We start from the raw sequence: 22,064 nt of genomic DNA, 5'->3' as shown, positions 1-22,064 counted from the left end.
CTGCCATATTCGTCCCTGTGTCTCAGCATTAGGTTTGAGGGTTTGTGTCGCTAAAATTCGAGGTTTGATACCCGTAGTAGTACAAATATTCAATTGTATAGCTTTGTTTTTAAAATGTTTTTAAAAACTAACTGGTTAGGGGACAAGTTGACATTTATCAGCCACAGTTAAATGTATGATTTATCTTGACTTTGAAACTTCAATTTTTCCTCATAAGATCCAAATACAGAAGTTGAATCTTATATTACTATAAAAATGAATAACTATTTTTGAGGTCTAAAAATATTATATTATAACTTCTGTCACGGCGGTAATTTTGATTTTTTTCCTGAAACATACGATAGCAGGTGGTATTTATTTTAAATTTTCTTTCAAAATGTGAGAGGGTTAGAATATAGAAGTATTACTAAATTGAAATAAAACTTCAGTATGTTAAAATGTGAGAATAGGGAGATGTTCATGTTAGCAGCTAACTCCATTGGTCTTACCTGCTAACTCCATGTCTCTTACCTTTCATAGTCTTTTTATCAGTTACGCTTAAGATTCACCCTTGAAAAAATATAATACTAAAAAATAAGTTATATTAACTAGTTCCCCTGTTTTTAAATGCAAAATATTTATCAACTATTATTTATTTTTGCAGTTCATTTAAATTATACGAAACCAAAATTATGAGACGTTCTGTTAGAGCTAATATTTCCAAGTTCCCTTACTAAGTATTTTCTATCAGTTGTTTAAGTTGAAAATATCACTATGGTGTTTCATGATGAGGCCATTTCATTATTTTTCTACAATGCTATGTATTATCGTAAATATATTTTTGCAATATATATATATATATATATATATACGATATTGTTTAGAAAAACATACGAAAAGATCACATATCCGCCGAACTCTGGGGAGGGGGACAAGGAACCTGAAAATCTGCTAGACATGCTGCCCAAATTGGGAGATCAACTAAACAAATATTTTATACATAGAAAACTTTATTGAAGAAGACATTTTTGGACGAGTTATACTGCCACTAATAAACTCGTTAATACCTTTTGGCAGATCCAATTCATCCATATCGTTCTTCAGAATATAGATATGAGCAAGATGGTGGGGCGCAAGTAGCTTTTCAGCTTCTTTAGGACAATCTTTCAGCACAGGGTTTGCAATAGTACTGGCGGTACCAGGTTACCGGTAACGATACTCGACCATATCTAATCATGTGACTTGAGCAGTTCAAAATTCAATTATTCTTCCCAGTGTGTTCCCGTAAGAAAACACTTTTCACATCAAACCAAATTCTCAATTATCTGTAAGCCCACATGGTACGGTGACTGTGACAATGAATCAGTTGAAATCTAGGCTTTATATTGGTTATAAATTTCATGGGAGCAAATTATAAATTAGACCATGTCAGATGTAGTCGTGGAAACTGGTTTCTGAATTTTCATTCATTGCTCTTTTACTCCATAAGATTGAAGAATATAAAAATATAGCTTCAAAATATCGATGACATAATTATAGAGAATATTTTAAGAGTAAACGGCTCAAGAACAAATATTCAAATTCTAACACTAGGAGAATTTGAGGTTGTTTTTAAATATTTCCTTATACAATTAAAACTTAAAACTTACATAATATTAAAATTTGATTTATTATTTATTGTTTGATGTCAGGTTTGTTCGTATACCAGACAAATTAAGTACTTTAATTAAATTTTGAATGTAACTCACTAAAACTTCGTAACATACGCAGTTTGACCTGCCCGCATGCTAAGGGATAATCACGAACTCACCTACCTAACGTGCAATCAGTCACGTAGATACATTCACGTTTTCTTCTAGTGCATGGGGTTCACCAGTTTGCCATATTTCATGCTATTGCCGATTTTCACGGTGACATTCGCTTATCGCCTGAAGTATGAACTTAAAACTACCACATCAAATATTTATAATTCTGTGAAAAGCGAAGACGAAATACTAGAAGAGGCGTTTGGTCAAAACTCCAAAGATGAGACATGTAATAATAGATAATATTCTCAACATACGTATACTATAAACCAGTTCCGGTACTGGTTCCAACAGCAAACTCTGTTTCAGCAGTACATGTAGTCACTACAGCCACCATACAGAATTTGAGCAGTGTGAAAACTGATATACAAACGTCCTTAAGCACAGGATTTTTGCGCATTGCTTCACAAAATTAATATACAGAAATCTTTGATGAATCTGGAATGTTCTTGACGATGACACTGTACAATTGTTCAATATCATATTTCACACAATCCTTTGATTTTAACGGCACCAGGTCATCTTGTTAAATGTCTTACATTTCATCAATATCAGTTGCAGATTGCTTGCATAGAGATTTCTCGATCACTGCTAGTCTATGCAAATCATCTGTAGGATATCTCACAGAAACTGATTCAACAGCAGCTGCAAACACTGATTGGTGTATACTTTCAGCTTCTTTAGTGTGTGCTACTTTGCATCTCTGTGCAAGGCAGGATCTTCAATGTCTGTAGAATTAGAAGTGGATAAAACAGATTTCTAAAACTGAAAGGAATAGTTGCTTTGTCCAACACAAAACCTATAGTCAGATGTATAGAACTGAAAACGTCCCTTTCAAGAGTTAGATCATATTTAGAACCTAGATCTAGAGAATCTACGTAGTCCACTTTTTTTATCTATCTCATACAGCTGTAGGCTGATCACGTAACGCGTGCACATAATCAATCGTGATATGAGGGTGGGTTGTTACTTGGCAACTCACAGAGCGTGCTCATAATCATAGAATATGGCTACCAGTGTATTGTTAGGTCGTTAGTAATGTTGCAAAATGGTTATTGTTATTACTTGTTGTTACCAAGGTAATAAGTAAAACTAAGAAAAACGCTTTTAGCCAAGGTAGCGTAATCCAGTCATTTGCATTTAGATTTGCATAAAGTGAAGGCCTTTCGAACATTGTTACTCATCAGTCAGATTGACCAATTTGTGGTTTTGTGAAATTTTTGTTTTTACTCTACCGACTTTCTCAAGTGCTTTGGTGGCTTGTTACTCTGCAGTTGGTTTTTGTTTACTACTCAACAGTGTGTGTGTGTAAAGTGTTTATAAAATTTTATTTACATGCTGTTTGCTTTGTGTTTGAGATTTTAGTTTGTATTGCACATACTGCACATCTGTGTGTAAAGTGTTTATAAAGTTTTGTTTACATGCTGTTTGCAGTTTCTTTGATATTTTAGTTTGTATTGCACATACCGCACATCTGGTCCATTCCTACTATAAGTACTACCATACTTACGATAACAGCTTGCAAAGCTGACCCGAGCTTCTGTACTTCAAACAAAGTCAACAACCATCAGTATCCTTGATAGGTTGTTTAGGCAGAATATTCATGATGAGTACACTGGAATAGACGGTAGCTGTCTGTCGTTGAAAAACACAAGTGTAGAGGACTGCCTTTTGAAAATCTTTCGTCTTCACTTGTGAAATGGACAGTTGCCGTCCTTTTCAGTGTACTCATCATCAGTATCTTATTTCAACTATTAGTGCCGCATTGTGGCAGGTACCCCAAACCAAATATATATATATATATTAGTTCATTATATCTACCTATATACCCCAAACCAAATATATATATATATATTAGTTCATTATATCTACCTATATACCCCAAACCAAATATATATATATATATATTAGTTCCTTATATCCACCTATATCTCCTACTGTCACCTTTTGGCAGATACCATAAATATACTTACAACCATCAGTACATTTTTCTTACTTATCATATCCCATTACCACTTTCTGACACACATATGTTTGTACTACTCTGCTTACAGTGGCAGGATATGAAATATTCATTTTGAACTGGATTTATATAATTTGTAATCACTCCCATCTATGGCACCAGATAGTTCTTTTATTCTCACTATTTGGAATCACAACGTATAATGCCTAATATACAGACTGATGTTTAAGTTGCATTTTTTTTACCATTCCAGACATTTTTGTTTCTCTTTCACCTTTTTAAGCTCATTTAAAGTAGAGGAAGAAAAGGATAACAGTGAAAAAAGTTCAACACATAATTCCGTTTTATTCATATTGGTGTGTAAAACAATAACATTTTTTGTCTGATTGTAGATATATAATACCCCCCCCCCAGTAGCAGAGCGGTATGTACGTGGACTTACGACGCTAGAAACCGGGTTTCGACACCCCTGGTGGGCAGTGCACAGATAGCCCATTTTGTAGCTTTGTGCTTAACTTCAAACAAACAAACAAAGATATATAATAATCAGTTCTTAAAAGAATGATTTGTGGATTTATGAGATATTTGATGAATTTCACCTTTTCATGATGCAGGTTGTGTAAAGAAACGAAACGGCGTTAGCTGACCATCTTAAAACACATTATTAGGTTTTAAAGAGTCGGGAGACGACATTTTCCATAGATGTTAATTTTTTTACCTTCCGTCTGCTTGTTTTCCTGCTTTTTCTTTAGCAACTGACAATACTTATAGCTTATAGAAATATTGACTAAACAAAATTACAACATTACTTGTATGATCACGTTCTCGTTATGTGCACTGTAAATGTACCAGTAGAGGTTTGCCGTGTGCACAATTTTGCATTATTCAGTATGTCCATTGAGAAAAAACTACATTTGTCTCTTTTCATATACATGGACCGATAAGAGTTTAAATATACTGAGCTTTCAGTTAGAAACACTGATTGTATTATAAGCAACAGTACGCTGGGAAACAAAATGAACATTTTAGAACGGCGAAGATGATGTATAAAACTATTATTTGTATGAAATTACATCACAATAACGCTGATGTTAATTCTAACCAACCTTTCTTTATTTTCCATCTACGAGTTTTCAATAAGAGTAATAAAACAGCATCTGAACCGCACACCATGTGGTCCGCACTCTCTGTCATTATCAAAACACAGTAGTTCGGATGGACATGCAGAACACAAAGTTTCAGGCGAAACGTTATCGACTGATATAAATAACATTTTGACCAAAACTTAGTCTTTCTTTCAGACTATGTCGAACTTACTAGCACTGTTAATATGCTCTTCTTACTAGAAATTCGCATAATATCAGTAAAGAAAGATATGTTAAACGTACTATACTACAAACTTGATTATTTTGTATGTTTATAGAAACCAGTAACTGTAAAAGAAACTGCCGAAACCCAATCGAACTGAGAATACAGAGAACTATTGTTATTTTTTAATCATGTCACAAGCTCATCATTTGATTTAACCTTAAAATGAATATATATATTTGTGTGTTGTATTGCGTAGAAAACAACACTCTTCAAAATAATTACTCATTTCAGATTATTGCACTTTTTATTATGATAATACTTTCTCTAAACATCCTTACATCTTAGAAAAACACACTAAATTAACTTTTTCAAGTAACGTTTTTAATTAGGTAATTAGGAACATTATTTTGATGAAATACACGTTTGAAATCAGTTAAAGTTGAATCAACGTCGGTAATTGAATTATGTAGTATATACATAGGAGTATGATACTTTATTTATATACTTTTCTCCATACTAATGAAGCAAAATACAGAATATAAATACTTAAAACGACACAAAAGATGTACATCTGTTTATAACACTGTATATGTTATGAAATACGATTAATTAATATACATTTCTTCTTATAACTCATTTTCAGACAAATGTGATTTCTTTCTCGAAATGGTTAATTTTTTGAGATAAAAAGAAGAGAAAAAAGGCTAATGAAGCATCGTTGAAAAAGTGTCAACTTTGAATTTTTTCAAATCTACGCGAACACCAGGTGTTTTCCCAAAGACAAAAACAAAAGGAATAAAATGTGATGACGTTAAGTGAAAGACAGTATATATATATATACACTCACGAAGATATTAATCTTTAAGGTCTTTTATACCGTTTTTAAGATACTAATACCACATTTAATAACATATATTACCCTCAAATGACATGTCCGATGTGAATTTTTAAATGTTCTTACTATTAATCATAGCCGCCGAACGTTTTTTCTAAACCTAGAAGGGGCAGCGGGGTTTAGCCCCAAAAAATTCTTCATAAGTGAAAAATTGCCTACGCACCAATGTAGGTAATTTTAAACAATGTTGTATTCCACATTAGAAATACTATTTATCTGCACCTAGGTAGTCTATGAGGAAATTGTACTTTTTTGTTTCCTGAGTAACTTAGATATTTGTATAAAACTTCTTTTGATTGGGTTAAAATTAGTCTGATCACTAACCTTTAGTTTGCAAACTTAACATTATTTATCAACCAAGACAATGTACAATATATTTTTGAAATATTTTCTAGGTTTATTATTTGATTCATTTGATTATTTCGATTTGAATAACATTTCTTTATACAGACATAGCTTTAATTTCAAATACGAAAGTGCTTTTTTAAACACAACGTATATATTACTAAGCATTTGGATAATTACATGTGTCCATGCGTATTTATAGAAGACTCAAGCGTAATATTTGTTTCCTACGCTCCGAGTACATTTTGTATAAGTTTAAAAGCTTTTAAGGAAAATGAAGAATAAATCACTATTATATACAAATGTTTTGGATCATCTGCATTTATATTTTTATGCCACATAATCATATAAAGTAACCAACAAATAATCTTATAGAGTAATAAAAAAAAGCAGTCAGAATAATACCATCTGTATGCATTCAATTCATACTATTTGCCTAACATAGGTTTGAACAATTTAATGGGTTATTTATTTGAGCTGTGACGTTTAGTTACCAGTGCTATATATATATATAATCAGTTGCAAATGTAATGTTGTACCTATAAATGGAATGCATGGCAGGATGATTATCATGACTCAATTGTAAACACTTTACTATGCGTTCAGCAATTAGCATATACTTTATGTATACATACTTATGAATCATGCAGTGGAATAGAATGTCGTTTTGAATACTTAACTGACGACTTACTGACATGAATACACAAAATCGTTTGATGTATAAGTATAATTGTACATATATAGCCACGCCTACATATCCTCATTTGTGCGTGTGATTGTAATTATGCATAAAGCTACTCAATGAGCTATCTGTGCTCTCCCCACCACGGGTATCGAAACCAGGTTTCTAATGTTTAAGTCCGCAGACATACCGCTGTGCCACTGGGGGGGGGGCTCCTCTTTTGTACCTGATACGATACACATGAATATCATTATTAACCACATGTTATTTATATCACTCGAAGAAAGGCATTTATTGTCATTTTACTCTCGCTATCTGTGAGTTCTTTCCTTCCGTAGATCAATTTTTAAACTGTTATATGATACTATATATGTATCATTGCAATGCAATGCACTGCTAGATCCGCCAAATTTTAAACAAGGTTTATGATTATCTTTATATTTTATAGGCCCGATGTGCAGTAAAATCTCAAACACAAAGCAAACAGCATGTAAATAAAATTTTATAAACACTTTACACACACTGTTGAGTAGTAAACAAAAACCATCTGCAGAGTAACAAACCACCAAAGCACTTGAGAAAGTCGGTAGAGTAAAAACAAAAATTTCACAAAACCACAAATTTGTCAATCTGACTGATGAGTAACATTGTTCGAAAGGCCTTCACTTTATGCAAACCTAAATGCAAATGAATGGATTACGCTACCTTGGCTAAAAGCGTTTTTCTTAGTTTTACTTATTACCTTGGTAACAACAAGTAATAACAATAACCATTTCGCAACATTACTAACGACCTAACAATACACTGGTAGCCATATTCTATGATTATGAGCACGCTCTGTGAGTTGCCAAGTAACAACCCACCCTCATATCACGTGGGGGTACACGATTGATTATGTGCACGCGTTACGTGATCAGCCTACAGCTGTATGAGATAGATAAAAAAGTGGACTACGTAGATTCTCTAGATCTAGGTTCTAAATATGATCTAACTCTTGAAAGGGACGTTTTCAGTTCTATACATCTGACTAGAGGTTTTTGTGTTGGACAAAGCAGCTTTCTCTCTGTCTCTCTCTCTCTATATATATATATGTATATATCATAGCAGTGCTCTGGACCAAAAACATAAATAATAAGTTGTATAATTTACTTTTGCATTGTTTTCAAACTAAGTGTTACCTATTGACATCTAAAGTTGTACCTGAGACTGTGATTTTTAAAATATGTTTTTCAAGGAAACAAAATGTGAGAAAATAAGAAAATGTTATGTTGATGATGTTGAAAAGTTTTTGTCCCAGTGAGGGGGAGCATTACTTCAAGAATAGAGATAAGGTTAGAAACAGTGATGCTTAATATGTGAAATCCAGCCAAAAGAAAACCTGCCACCCTGGTTAGATGGAAGTAAAACTATAGCAAAGATATTAGTAAAATCCAGAAGATATCGAGAGATAGCTCTATGAAAAGCTACTAGAAAAGTAAGCCTAGAGCCTAGTCACTCTCGGGACTTTGCACCAAAAAAAGCTACGAGAAGGATAGGCCTGGAGCTCGATCACTCTCGAGACACAACAGCAAAAAAAAAGTTGTGAGACAATTGTAAACAAAAAATTAAATAAAAAATTAGAAAGTAGCCTAGAGCCTAATCACTCTCGACACTTAGCACCAAGAAAAGCTACGAGAAGGATAGGCCTAGAGCTTAATCGCTCTCGAGACTTAGCACCAAGAAAAGTTTCAAGAAAGATAGGCATAAAGCACTGTCACTCTCGAGATACAACAGCAAAAAAAAGCTGTGAGACAATTGTAAACAAAAAAATTAAATAAAAAATTAGAAAGTAAGAATGGGAGCACCAAAAAGTAAGAAAAGAAGATAGAAATGGGCGGAATAACGTTACCACAGTTAGTGGTTTTTGATAGTGCAACCTCAAAGTGTGTGTGGCCATCTTTCTGCCCACTCCTACTTCATGTTTTACTTTGAACTTTCATCAAATTATAGACATGAATTGAGTTTTATCAGTAGCTAATCCTTTCTAAATATTCAATAAGTTAAATGTTTCAAAAATAAGTGGTTTTGATATTATTATTATTGTGGCCCACCCCTCACCAGTCAGATAGGTATAATGTCTCTCATAAGCAAAGTTTGACTATTGAAGCTTTCTAACTCATTTCCGACATCAAATACCCTCTTGTGATGTCATGTATTTCGTTATGGTATCGTAATTTGATAACATACATGTATCTGTACTTGGTTGCTGAAAAAAAATTACAACAGAGAAATTTAGCTACATACACCTTTCAGTTAGTTTGAACAATTACCAAATTACAAAATGCACAGGAAGTAGGAATTTCCAGAACGATGGTCACGCCCACTTTGAGGTTGCCCCTTTTCCAAATTCAGCAAGTGTTGTAATGTTATTCCTGCCCATTCCTATCTTGGTTTCTAACTTTTTGATACTCACATTCCTACTTTCTAATTTTTTATTTAAAAATTGATTACACTTGTAAATGTAGACTTATGAGCACCTTGTAAGTAAATATATATTGTCACCGGTAGCTAAATATACATTGAAAACTAAAATTATACATCAAACTACTGCTTGATTATATTAATAAGGGTACAAATAAAAAATATTCTAAATTTTCATATAGTATTCAATTTTTGAAAGAATGTCACATAAATTTAGCGATTTGGTTTAATTTACTAAAGATTTGGGTAATATATTTTTAATGACATCGTAAAGATAAGATTAGATATCAAAGTTCTTCATCAGCAGAACGGAGGCACAAACAAGAAGATTGATTTTATCGTCCCAATGCTTGTAATGCATATTTTGTATTAAATAACCCACACCTTTAAGTTACTTGTAAAAATAATGTTATTTCTTTTCAATGCCGATGATAAATCTGGCCTCCTCTCATCCTTCTCAGCATCCATTGTTTATACGGCTGTTGAACAAGGACGAGTGGCTCTCCCGTGCGATATTTCCTCGCCTGCTTTGAACGACTCAGTGGCCCTGGTATTGTGGTATAAAGATGAATCAACACAACCTATCTACATGCTGGACGCTCGAAGAGGAAGCCTGAAAGAAGCTCATCAAATGTCAGCCCCACAGCTGGAATATCGCTCTCACTTTCACATGATCAACAGGCCAGCCTTCCTACAGATTGAACCTGTACGGAAGGATGATGGAGGAACCTATCGGTGTAGAGTAGACTACCATCGGGGTCGTAGTATCAACACTGTTATCAAGTTACAGGTTGTAGGTGGGTTTAGTTTATATTTATTTTCAATTATATGAGTGAATTTGAAATATTTTGAAGTGGTCGAATACAAGACGAAGTAAAGATAAACTGAATGTTTTTTTCCCTAGTTGAAACAGATTTTTCTGTTCGAATTTTTAAGTGAAACTTTGTTCAATGGCCTGAAGTACTTAAAAAAGAACGCATTCGGTGAATAAAAATAGAACTTTTTTTGTTTTGAAATGGTGCGAGATGGTCCAGTGGTAGACCTCTAGATTTCTGAGCTGGCGATCCTGTGCGATACCACAACACATTCACCCACAGGTTAAGGCGTTATAAGAGAGACAGTCAATCCTTTATTATGGATGGTACGTGGTAGGGTGCTGCTGAATGCCTTTTAAATGGGCAGAGCGACAGATAACCTTAGTAGCGTTGCTATGAAATAGAAGTATTTGTTTTGTGATACCCTGTATGGAAGTCAAACTGAAGTTTCATATCAAAATACTTCCCAATCAAATTTCAACATTTTCTTCAATAAATTGGCATATATTTTATTAACATTAGACATAGTCCCATGTTACTGCAAAGTTCTTTTGTATATGACAACATCATTTTAACTTTGTACGAAAATTATTTGAAAAAACAATACTAACAAAATAGGGAGGACACCAATTATTACAAAAGAAGATACCAGACACAAGTAAATAGTGTCATATGTTTGTATGATATCTCGATATCAGAACCATAATGTCTATGATCACTATAACCCATGACCTGTATTCTTATGTTGTTACAATGTATGAACTTATGTGTGTTTTATTCTAACAGTAGCTCACCTAATCTGGTGATCTGTGAATAGTTATACTTTATGTACTAATAAAGATATTTACATTTTCTAAACACATTTTTGACCTAGATATCAAGGAAACAAACAATTTGGTTTTTTATTCTTTTTTTGAACAGCGTTATCAAACTTATCTTCATTCATTAACTTTCGGATGATTTTCATGTTATGTTTGGGAATATTTATCCTGTGTTTGAGAATCGTTACTAATTGATTTTCATGTTGTGCTTGGATATAGTTGCTGACTGATCTTCACGCTCTGTTTGGGAGCAGCTGCTGATTGATTTTTATGTTGTGTTTGGATATAGTTGTAAATTGACTTTCCTTGTGTGTTTAGAAATAGCTGCTGATTGATTTTTGTGTTGTGTTTAGATATAGTTGTGTGTTTAGATGTAGATGCTAATTGATTTCCATTATGTGTTTGAGAATAGTTGTTGATTAAATTTATTGTTGTGCTTGGGAATAGTTGTTGATCGATTTTCATGTTATATTTGAGAACAGTTGATGATTAATTTTCATTTTATGTTTGAGAATAGTTATTGATTGACTTTCACGGTGTGTTAGGGAATACATGCTGATTAATTTTCAATCTTTTTATTTAGGTGCCGTTCTCGAAGTGTTTTTTTTGCGTATGTAAACTTATTCATATATAAGTTTTAAGATATTTTCCCTAAAAACACTGATCAATTTTCATGAAATATTTTTCTTTAAGGTTCTCTAAGGGTTTTCTCAAGGGATCATTTATTTTCAATGCATAACATTATCTTAATTCTGATTTTATTTTACTCTTAGTGTCATTGTCAGAGACTCCATTTGCCTCTGAAATGTTTTAACTTACAATTACATTACTTAAAATTATTATTCTATAAGGAATCTTTCAACTCAAGTACATTTTTACAAATTCGGCGCTTATACGTAATATTAGCATTGTGCTGTTGCGCACTGAAAAGCGTCAAACGGCTTCAATAAAGTTATGTATGGGTGTGATATTCTTAATATTGGTGAGTTACCGTGAGGAAATTGATTAAATATATACGGTAGAAACGAGTTGATAGTAAAGAGAATTCCATAAACAAATGTAAGAAAAGTTCACCAAAGTTTAGAATTATTTAGTATTAGAATATGTATTTTATAATTATAGGGGAATATTCTTTTTCAAGTACTCTGAATAAATTACTTAATATATGCAAAATAATTCACTCTTTAGAATTAAATCAAAGCTGCAATTTTACGTTCTGGTTTGGGAACTTCTATTGACTTTCGTTAAGGACTTTAGGTAGGATTCTTTTTCCAAGAAAGGACATTGGAACAGCTGATTAAAAACGTTCCCATGTATGCCATCTATTCTATTTTCTTGGGCCTAAAATGAAGCTATTTTTGTGAATGTGTGTAGAAAAACTACGTCGATAGTTAGATCAAACGATTGTGAATGGTAACAGGAACATTGTTAAGCTATACATCTAAGCCAAGTTGTTGTGAATGTTCATAGAACATTATGAAACTATACAGTTTGTGAATTGTCATAGCGTGGGCTGTGATGTTTGGGAATACTTATATTATTATTATTCATATTTGGTGGTGATCTATAATTATTACATATATCGAAAGATAGATATCGCAAAACAGGTACTAAAACATTGCATCTTGCTCTTCATTGCAGATATCACATTTGTAGATTTTGCAATGAACAGTTTCAATCAAAGTACTTCGAAAGTTATTTATTTGACAAGTTTTATCAAACCTAAATATTTTCAATTTTGGGGGAATATTTCTTTTATATTAAAGTGCGGTTTTTCACTTTGAAACACTATAATGCGAAAGTTACAGTTACATATATATACTGATTGTTTAATAATATAAAATATGTAGTACCCCAGTGGCATAGCGGTATGTCTGCGGACTTATACCGCTAGAAATCGGGTTTTGATACCGTGGTGGGTGGAGCACAGGTAACCCTTTGTGTAGCTTTGTGCTTAATAACAAACAACAACGACGAAAATATATATAATATATATAACAACAATGAAAATAATTCATCAAAAGTACTTATGTTTCCGATTAATCAATTTATAGCTTTAGCTTTAGTGATATCTACTTCAAGTCGTCAATGACTAATTTTGGAGTGTCAGTAACTCTCCTACATCAAATTCTCTTAATCTACGTTAGTGATTGCATTGACTCTAGCATCCTTAATATATTTTTTCAGGTAAGAACTTTTATAAAAAAATCTCAGTCAGACTAAAAAGTGTTATCTTGCCCTGATTCAAGTAAGAAAAACATGCTAAGTTCTAAAGTTTGAGGTTGTAGGCAGCTGTTTATTGCTAGAACTTCAACGTTACACCCGATAGATACTAAAATAGTTGTTTATAAGTTGAATATATCTCTAATTAGAAGCTTAACTCTGGACTTTTTTAATTAAAATGTATTAACTATTTTCTTGAGTCTTCCCTCTTCTCTGATTTTTACATTTGCCCACTTGAGACTTTAATTTACTTTTTTCAGCTATTTGATTTTTTGAATTAAAACCATTTAGATTTTTTTGGTCACATTAGTTCAAATTTCATCACCCAAACTGCTATTCTCTTATCTTTAGCACATTAATTTTTCGCCCTCCCCAGTGGCACAGCGGCATGTTTGTGGACTTACGACGCTAGAAACCGGGTTTCTGTACCCGTGGTGGGCAGATAGCCCATTGTGTAGCTATCTACAAGTAGTAAGTAACGGTTAATAGATAGCTTAATTAGTTAAAAGTGCTATATTAGAAGAATATAGTAGGTTAATTCTTTGACTTAACCGATAACATTTTGATTTTCATAATCTCGTTGGACAAGGAGTTCGAATACATTAAGGTAGGGTGGAAACATCTTTTCTAATATCACACAGAGAAACTCCATTGTAAAAAACATAATTCGTGGTTGTGAGTCGTTTTTTATTCTTATGTTATATTATTGAGTGTTAATATATTACAGGAGAAAAACTGTTTGTCATTAAACTAAGACCAGATTAACACTTTCACTGTATTTTTATTTTTTAATCTTCTCTACATGGATTGGTGGTCAGGGCATTCGACTTGCAATTTGTGGGTCGCAGGAATGAAACCCTTCGCCAAACGTGCTTTCTGAAGAGATATTATAACGTACGGTTAATTCTACTATTCGTTGATATAGAGTAGCCGAAGAGTTGGCAGAGGGTGGTGTTTACTTTCCTCTACTCTATCACTTCAAAAGTTGGGACGGCGAAGATAATGAGATAAGTAGCTTTGCATGAAATTTAAGATCAACAACAAAAACAAAAGTTTTCACCACTTCCTCTCTCACTTACAGAAACGGCTAAAGTTATCGTGTTTTGTATTTAAGTCACAAATCTAAAACACGGAATAAAACAGTATTTTAATACTAGTACTAAATTATTATTATTCATTAATAGGACGTAAAAAGGTGTCTATAATGTCAAATACAGATTTTTAACCCAGTTACGTTTTTTTAAGTGAAAGGGTTGTAATACTGCTCAACTTTAGCTGAAGCTACCTAACGTTTTCCTCTGTGCTTTGTCAATGTGAAAAACAAATTATAACTGTTTTATACTTTGACAAATCGAGAAACTGTTGTTTTGTTGTTAAACAATGTTTTCAAAGCTTTCACATGCAACAACAAATTCATGAGAAGCGACAATCACGAAGAATATTCTGTCCACAAACTTCATTAGAATTCAGCATGCAGAGATTTAGAATAATACTTCAACTGAGCTCCGTAAAATTTTTTATGCATCCCTGCTATTTCATTTCCATCTTTAAAGCTTTATATAATTGTGTTCTAAACTATATATTTAATCTCCAAAGACATATACTTTAAGACGGTGGTTCAAGACACCTAGTATTTGTGTGTTCCATAAGCAAAGTGTACAATATTGTTGTTGTTGTTTTTATTAAGAATATTGGTTCTACTAGTTAGTCTATCGAATACCGTAACTTTTAAATTTGATTTATTGTTAATTATTATACTTTTATTATAACTATTGTTTTGCATTTTTAACTTAGAATCTGTATTTAGGACTATCCTAAGTCTCCTAAACTGGACGAATCTCGTGAGGTGTTATTGGGTTTATGGCCTAAAATATCCTAAACATCGAGGATACTCAACCGATGAAACAATGCATTCTAATCTTTGTAAGTAAAAACATAAAAAAGTACACTTAATTAGCTATAATGATGGCCAGGTTGATTATTTGTGTCGCTGTAAATACATAGCTTACTCTGATCAGAAGTTGTTATTATTTTATCTTATTTTCCAAAAAAATCATAACTTCTGAGAAGGTTATTTAAAAGTAAATCGTTGCAATTAAAAATATCTCATCGATGTTATTCAGTAATTAGGCTCAGAAACTGAACATGATATAAATAAAAATAGATATGCCATGTTATATCAAACATACCGTTTCATAATCTGGAACACAGGAAGCTGTGAAACAATAAGCCACATATCTAATCCTACATTTATTTCTTTTTAGCACCTTTTCTTGGTCTGCTTCAATAATCTCTCCATAAAAAATCAAAAAAGAAAAGAAACAAACAATACATCAAGAAGTCGAACTCGAGAAGTTAGAAGTAACTCAGAAACAAAGCCTGCAGTTAAATCGAAAGCTCCTTAATCGCGTCTCTTGTTTCTACAAAAACACGGAAACTAATGTATCAGGGAAAATCTAACTTTAAATTTTCAATTGTTTTCAGTGGAACTACTATCTTTTATTCTTATAGGTAAATAAAGAAAGTAGCGCCGGTCAATGATAAATAGAACATTATTTGATGGTATGATTAGGTCCAATTTTGTAACATGAAAATCTGGTATTATTTTTACATGGCAGGGCAGATTAATGGTGAAAAATAAATATTTCAGCAAAACAATGATAGAATAAAGACACCCGTTAAAATATATATTTAAAGTGAAAATATTTTTAACTTGTTTATTACATTTATCGTAAACGCAATTTAACAACAAATTAGTTGTCATAGTAACAAATAGAGAAGTATTTCTTCTTTTGTCCGGGCAAGGCCTAGTTATCAACTAATGTAACAATAAACGCGTTTCATACTTTGGAGTCTTGAGGGTGTTATGAGAGTGACGATCAAATCTTACTATTCTTTCAGACAAGAGTAGCCCAAAAGTTGTTGGTGGGTTATGTTTACTCTAATATCGCAACTCAAGATTAAGTACGACTACGCGCAGATAGCTATTGTGTACCTCTGAGCCAAAATCTGACACAGATAGCTATTGTGTAGCTCTGTGTAGCCCAAATCTGACACAGATAGCTATTGTGTAGCTCTGTGTAGCCAAAATCTGACACAGATAGCTATTGTGTAGCTCTGAGCCAAAATCTGACACAGATAGCTATTGTGTAGCTCTGTGTAGCCAAAATCTGACACAGATAAACTTATTTCTGGCACTAGTGCAGAAGATAACGAAAACAAAATAAAACAGTGTTAACCCTCTCAGAATGTGACGGAAATTCAACACCCACGAATTCCATGTGGGGATGAAAACAAATGTTTTGAAAAGGGGCATAAAGTTATTTTCACTTTGAAATCATAAAGCACACGTTATAAAATAAATTGGTATTTATAAAAATAATGTTGATTATGGTAGCTAAATATTTCCTAACGTTGAATCAAATGTCCATCCGACAACTATTAAATCATACTATTAAATGAATTGTGCAATATAACACTAACAAAGCTATTCTCTAATGTTGGGTTGAAAGTTACTCATATTTTAATCGATGAACCAACGTCAGTAAAAGTTTAAGTGTTAACACCCCAACCAATAATCAAATTATGAACATAAGAAATACTTATCCGAGACATTAATTTTGAGCGGATCATGGCCACATATAGAGAGTTTTGGTGAATGGAACGTTTGCAGTAAGTGAAATCCTCTTTATTTTTGTTTCTCGCTTTCCATCTTCTGTAAGAAACGAAAATTTTAGTTCTTATGTGTCAAAATCTTTATTCCCTGTGAGTAACGGGCCTAAAATGCTGCAGGTTTCTCAAAAGAAATAAACACTATTCCTTCTCAGCGATTTACCGTAAATCACTAACAATGGAATATTTCTCATTATTTATGGATATTCTCAACCCTGATTAATTTCTCGAAAAAAGCTGCTGTTTATGTTTTATGGAAATAAACTTGCGGTTATTGTGTGTCAAGTATTTGAATACGTTATATAGATATCGAAAATGTTTTTGCGTTTTTATGAATGACTTTACACACTTTAAATTAAATCAAGGCTTAAAATTTTATTTAATTTCCTACAAAATTTATTCTAAAATATAAAATATAGATAGGGCAACATTGTCAATAAATTTTATTTACAAATATAGGCAAAACAACTTTTACATTACACAATAAGATTTAAAAGTTACTACATGTTTCGGTAATGTGTAATGTAAACGTTGTTTAGCCTATATTTTTAAATACACTTTATTCTATGTAATAGTAATCCTAGTCACGTGTAACACTGACCAAACTGATCTAGTCACGTGTTGCACTGACCAAACAGTCAGTGTGTATAAATGTACATCCATAGAAGGCTTACAACATTATATATGTAAAATGTAAAATACGTTAAATGTAAGCTTCGAAACTCCGTTATATAACAAACTGTATATTAAGATAATGAACACGGCAAAGCTTCAGATCGATACTTTGTAAGCTTAATTAGCCTCTCTATAATAAACAGAAGAACATTGCAAAGCATACACTAATATCAACTCATCTAGTTCAAATAACTGCATGGGTATAAGGAAGGTAAAGTGGAGGTCGAGCGCCATGTGTTATTATGTTTGTCTTTATATCAAGCACTGTTCTGTTAAATACTGTTGTTTCAGTCAATCAAAGCTTTTGACACAGTAAAGCTTTAGTCAGAGGTGTTGGTAATATAATTACTTGAAGGCAACACTGTTACTATAGCAGACTTATACGATATGATACAGCGTAAAACAGCGTACTGAAAATAATCTAACACTCATCGTATGCAATGAATTCCAAACAAAGAAGAAAACTTGATACTTAAACACATTCTTTGTACTCAGCAGAAACTAAACATTTCAATGTGAACTAATTATAACCTTGACTAAACTTGATACTTAAACACATTCTTTGTACTCACCAGATACTAAACATTTCAATGTGAACTAATTATAACCTTGACTTATATTCTTCTCATCTAAGTGTAATATATATCTATATGTTTTATCTAACGTAGTTTTTGTGCTACGTCAGTTGATTCTGTCCGTTGTTATATATTTCTTTTGGTTCCGAACGTTTGCGCAAAGCTACATAATGATTATCTGCACATAGTTAATCAACAGCACTGACCGCCAAATTTTGGACCACTCTTACTGCACAACTGAGGTATGTCTTGAACGCACATCATTATATACCTGACGATGAACAGTTGCTCGAAACGTTCTTAATTAAATAGCATAACAGTTTTTCTTTCCCGGATATGTGTTAAAAGATATTTCTTTTGTATAGAAAGACAGGTTTCAACGCCCTGTAGACTACTGTTTTATTTAGACTCCACTATCTGACCAAATAGTGGGATTTGTCCGTCACTCTTGTATCACCCTCACTGATCCAAGGCAAGATTTACGTCAAGAAAGATAGGAAAATATAAAGGATCGTATCAAAGTTAGAAAAAAGGATAACATTATGCCTTTCTTTCTTATTACTAATATTTTAATGCATGTGTTTGTATATACATATATATTTGTGGTCACAAAATTGTTTGTTAAATGTGGTTTTCTGTAATATTTCTTAGAAAGCACCATAAATATTTAGTGATATGGGTGATATTTACCCTTCGAAATGAGGTCGATACTATATTTAGCATTAGGAACTTTATAATATTTTGAACTGATATTTCTAGGTCAAAACTATTACCTGAATCCTAACGATAAATGTTTTTAAGAGCAAAGAAATAAAACAATTATCTTATATGCCTGTCTTGTATTTGTTTCTTGTTTGTAGTTAAGCACAAAGCTACACAGTGGGCTATCTGTGCTCTGCCCACCAGGGGTATCGAAATCCGGTTTCTAACGTTGTAAGTCCGCAGACATATCGTTTTGCCACTGGGCAGCTATATGACTGTCATTGTTGACTATTTTCGTTAGTACCTGTAAAGTAGCGAGACCTTTCTGTAATGTAGATTGAGTTATTCTTAGTATAACATACCTACGAGTATTAATCTATAGAGATTATATATGTATTTATTAAGCAAAGTTTCGTTTGTGTTATTACTGTAGCGTACCTGTAAAGTAGCGAGACCTTTCTGTAATGTAGATTGACTTTTCTGTAAAACAGTGTTACATACTTATAGCGTTAATGACCTATAGACAACACACATAATCTATGCCACTCTAAACCAATGTATTTGTCAAGCGAAGTTGTTTGTATATTTGCAACACTGTAGCCTACCCATAACTCGTACTTTTGTTATTTGTGAAAATAGACTTTGATAAGATCAAACTTCTCAGAATAAAGGCTTAATAAAGAGAAATAACCTCAAGTCCAGCATATTATAAATACATCCTTTAGAAAATAAACACTTATCTAGCCGATAGATTCTTCTAGAATTTAGTTTTAACAAATGCACTACATTATGGTCTTATTTGTTTTGGAATTAAAGACATTAAGTATATTATATCAGAATAACTGTATACTTTTCTCTTTTATTTAAATAGAATAACAAGAAAACTGCGAAAATTGTATTTTAAAGTTCACTTGTGTAACATTGTACGTGTGTAACATTGTATGCATCTATTTTAGCTTATATAAGCATATACTATGAGCAGTGTCAAATTCTATCTCACCTCTTATTTTTTTCATCTGTCTTTATTGTTGAATTATTATTAAAGCCTTTTATATTAGAAAACAGTTAAAAATCTAAATAATTCATAGCGATTATATGTACGTAAAGCCGAACTATGAATAATTAGGTTATACATTATGGTACAAGTGGGAACGTTTTTGTTTATCAGATGAAAAGAGTTAATGTTCTCTTACCTTTCCCATACATAAGTGGGGCTTACAACGCTAGAAGCCGGGTTTCGATACCCGTGGTGGGCAGAGCACAGATAGCCCAATGCGTAGCTATGTGCTTAATTTCATTGAAGCATAGCTTCCAGAAATTGTTTCTATTAAGCGCAAAACTACATAGTGGACTATCTGTGCTGTACTTACGCGAGTATCGAAACCCAGTATTTGGTGTTATAAGCCTTCATACTTACTGCTGGGCCACTAGGGGAGGCGCTACATATGAAGTTATTTAAAAAATACATTATTTTTTTATTCGTTGACGAGGAACCCACTTTGAGACTAATAATAGCTGGAGACGGCTTGAATGGGTAATGAAGAAAAACTAATATAAGTTTAATATAACAGCAAATGTACAACGTTTCGACAAGGTTTTTGTCATCATTACCCATTCAAGCCGTCTCCAAACATTATTTTTTAGTTGTTTATTTTTACACGATCATAGTAGAAAAACTGAATACAACATGTAAATATGTAGTTACGCGCACTTACCGTTTCAGCAAACAACAATAACTTTATCTTTCGTCACTCATATCCTTCACAAAGTCCCAAACGGAACTCAATCTATATTTTATTTTGACGTTAAAGTACTAAATACATATTGAATTTTTTTTTCACAAAGATCATGTCAATCTCGTATGGAGTATCTGGGATAGACTTGCCGTTATTACTGTGTTATACTCTTCTATCTTATGGTTTTCTGTATGATTTTAAATTATACAATGGTGGTTCAATCTGAGGTTACTATAAAATGTTCAACTGACAGTTTGGTTTACTTTGTTTCACGTTTCAAGAATGTTTTTGTTATTCTCTTCGTTTAAAACATCATTGAAAACCAAAGCACGTATTTGTGATTTTTAATGGAAAGTTTTATTTTGAAATGAATAAAAAAACAATATATAAATATAATAGCTTTACCAAACTAAAGTGCTAAATAACGTACAAATCGTAAAATAAGCTGATAGGTCAATAGATAAAGACGTGTCTCGATTTGATGTTAATGGATAATTTTATATACAGCTCGAAAGAAAGATGAATAAAGTTCATTTACAGTTAGAAATTAGAATATCCGATGCGTTCTTTAAAAGCTGAGAAGCCAATATGTATCTATACATACAGAAACGGCAATCATATTACTCGTAGCCGAAAGCCAACATACAGTACATCTAGTTGAATAAACGGAATTCATATTACTCGTGGCCGAGAACCAATTAACATCTAGTTGAATAAACGGATATCATATTACTCGTGGCCGAGAACCAATTAATATCTAGTTAAATAAACGGAAATCATATTACTCGTAGCCGAAAGCCAACATACATCTAGTTGAATAAACGGAATTCATATTACTCGTGGCCGAGAACCAATTAATATCTAGTTAAATAAACGGAAATCATATTACTCGTGACCGAGAGCCAATTAACATCTAGTTAAATAAACGGATATCATATTACTCGTGGCCGAGAACCAATTAATATCTAGTTAACTAAACGGAAATCATATTACTCGTGACCGAGAGCCAATTAACATCTGTTAAATAAACGGAATTCATATTACTCGTGGCCGAGAACCAATTAATATCTAGTTAAATAAACGGAACTCATATTACTCGTGGCCGAGAACCAATTAACATCTAGTTAAATAAACGAAAATCATATTGCTCGTGGCCGAGAGCCAACATGCATCTAGTTGAATAAACGGAATTCATATTACTCGTGGCCGAGAACCAATTAACATCTAGTTAAATAAACGGAACTCATATTGCTCGTGGCCGAGAGCCAACATGCATCCAGTTAAATCATATTACTCGTGGCTGTGAACAGGAATATCGAACTGATCAATAAAAGTAAAACAATCTAAAATAATTTTTAAAATATTTTAAAAACTCTTTATCTATTACTGTTAATATAAAATAATT

General features: G+C 32.6%; 1 protein-coding gene across 1 annotated transcript in view; it reads left to right on the top strand.

Annotated features, from left to right (window-relative positions):
• Positions 1-22,064, top strand: part of LOC111086888 (neural cell adhesion molecule 1-like) — a gene marked incomplete at its 3' end in the record, with an annotated part of 164,186 nt that overhangs the window by 117,748 nt on the left and 24,374 nt on the right. Inside the window, exon 2 of the mRNA XM_022391574.1 lies at positions 9,902-10,237. Coding sequence (XP_022247282.1) covers positions 10,030-10,237 — 208 coding nt within the window. The remainder of the gene's footprint in view (positions 1-9,901; positions 10,238-22,064) is intronic.

Source organism: Limulus polyphemus, unplaced genomic scaffold, assembly GCF_000517525.1.
Source record: "Limulus polyphemus unplaced genomic scaffold, Limulus_polyphemus-2.1.2 Scaffold1522, whole genome shotgun sequence".
Lineage (NCBI taxonomy): Eukaryota > Metazoa > Arthropoda > Merostomata > Xiphosura > Limulidae > Limulus > Limulus polyphemus.
The sequence above is the reverse complement of the archived record's forward strand: the minus strand, read 5'-3'. Positions and strand labels throughout refer to the sequence as shown.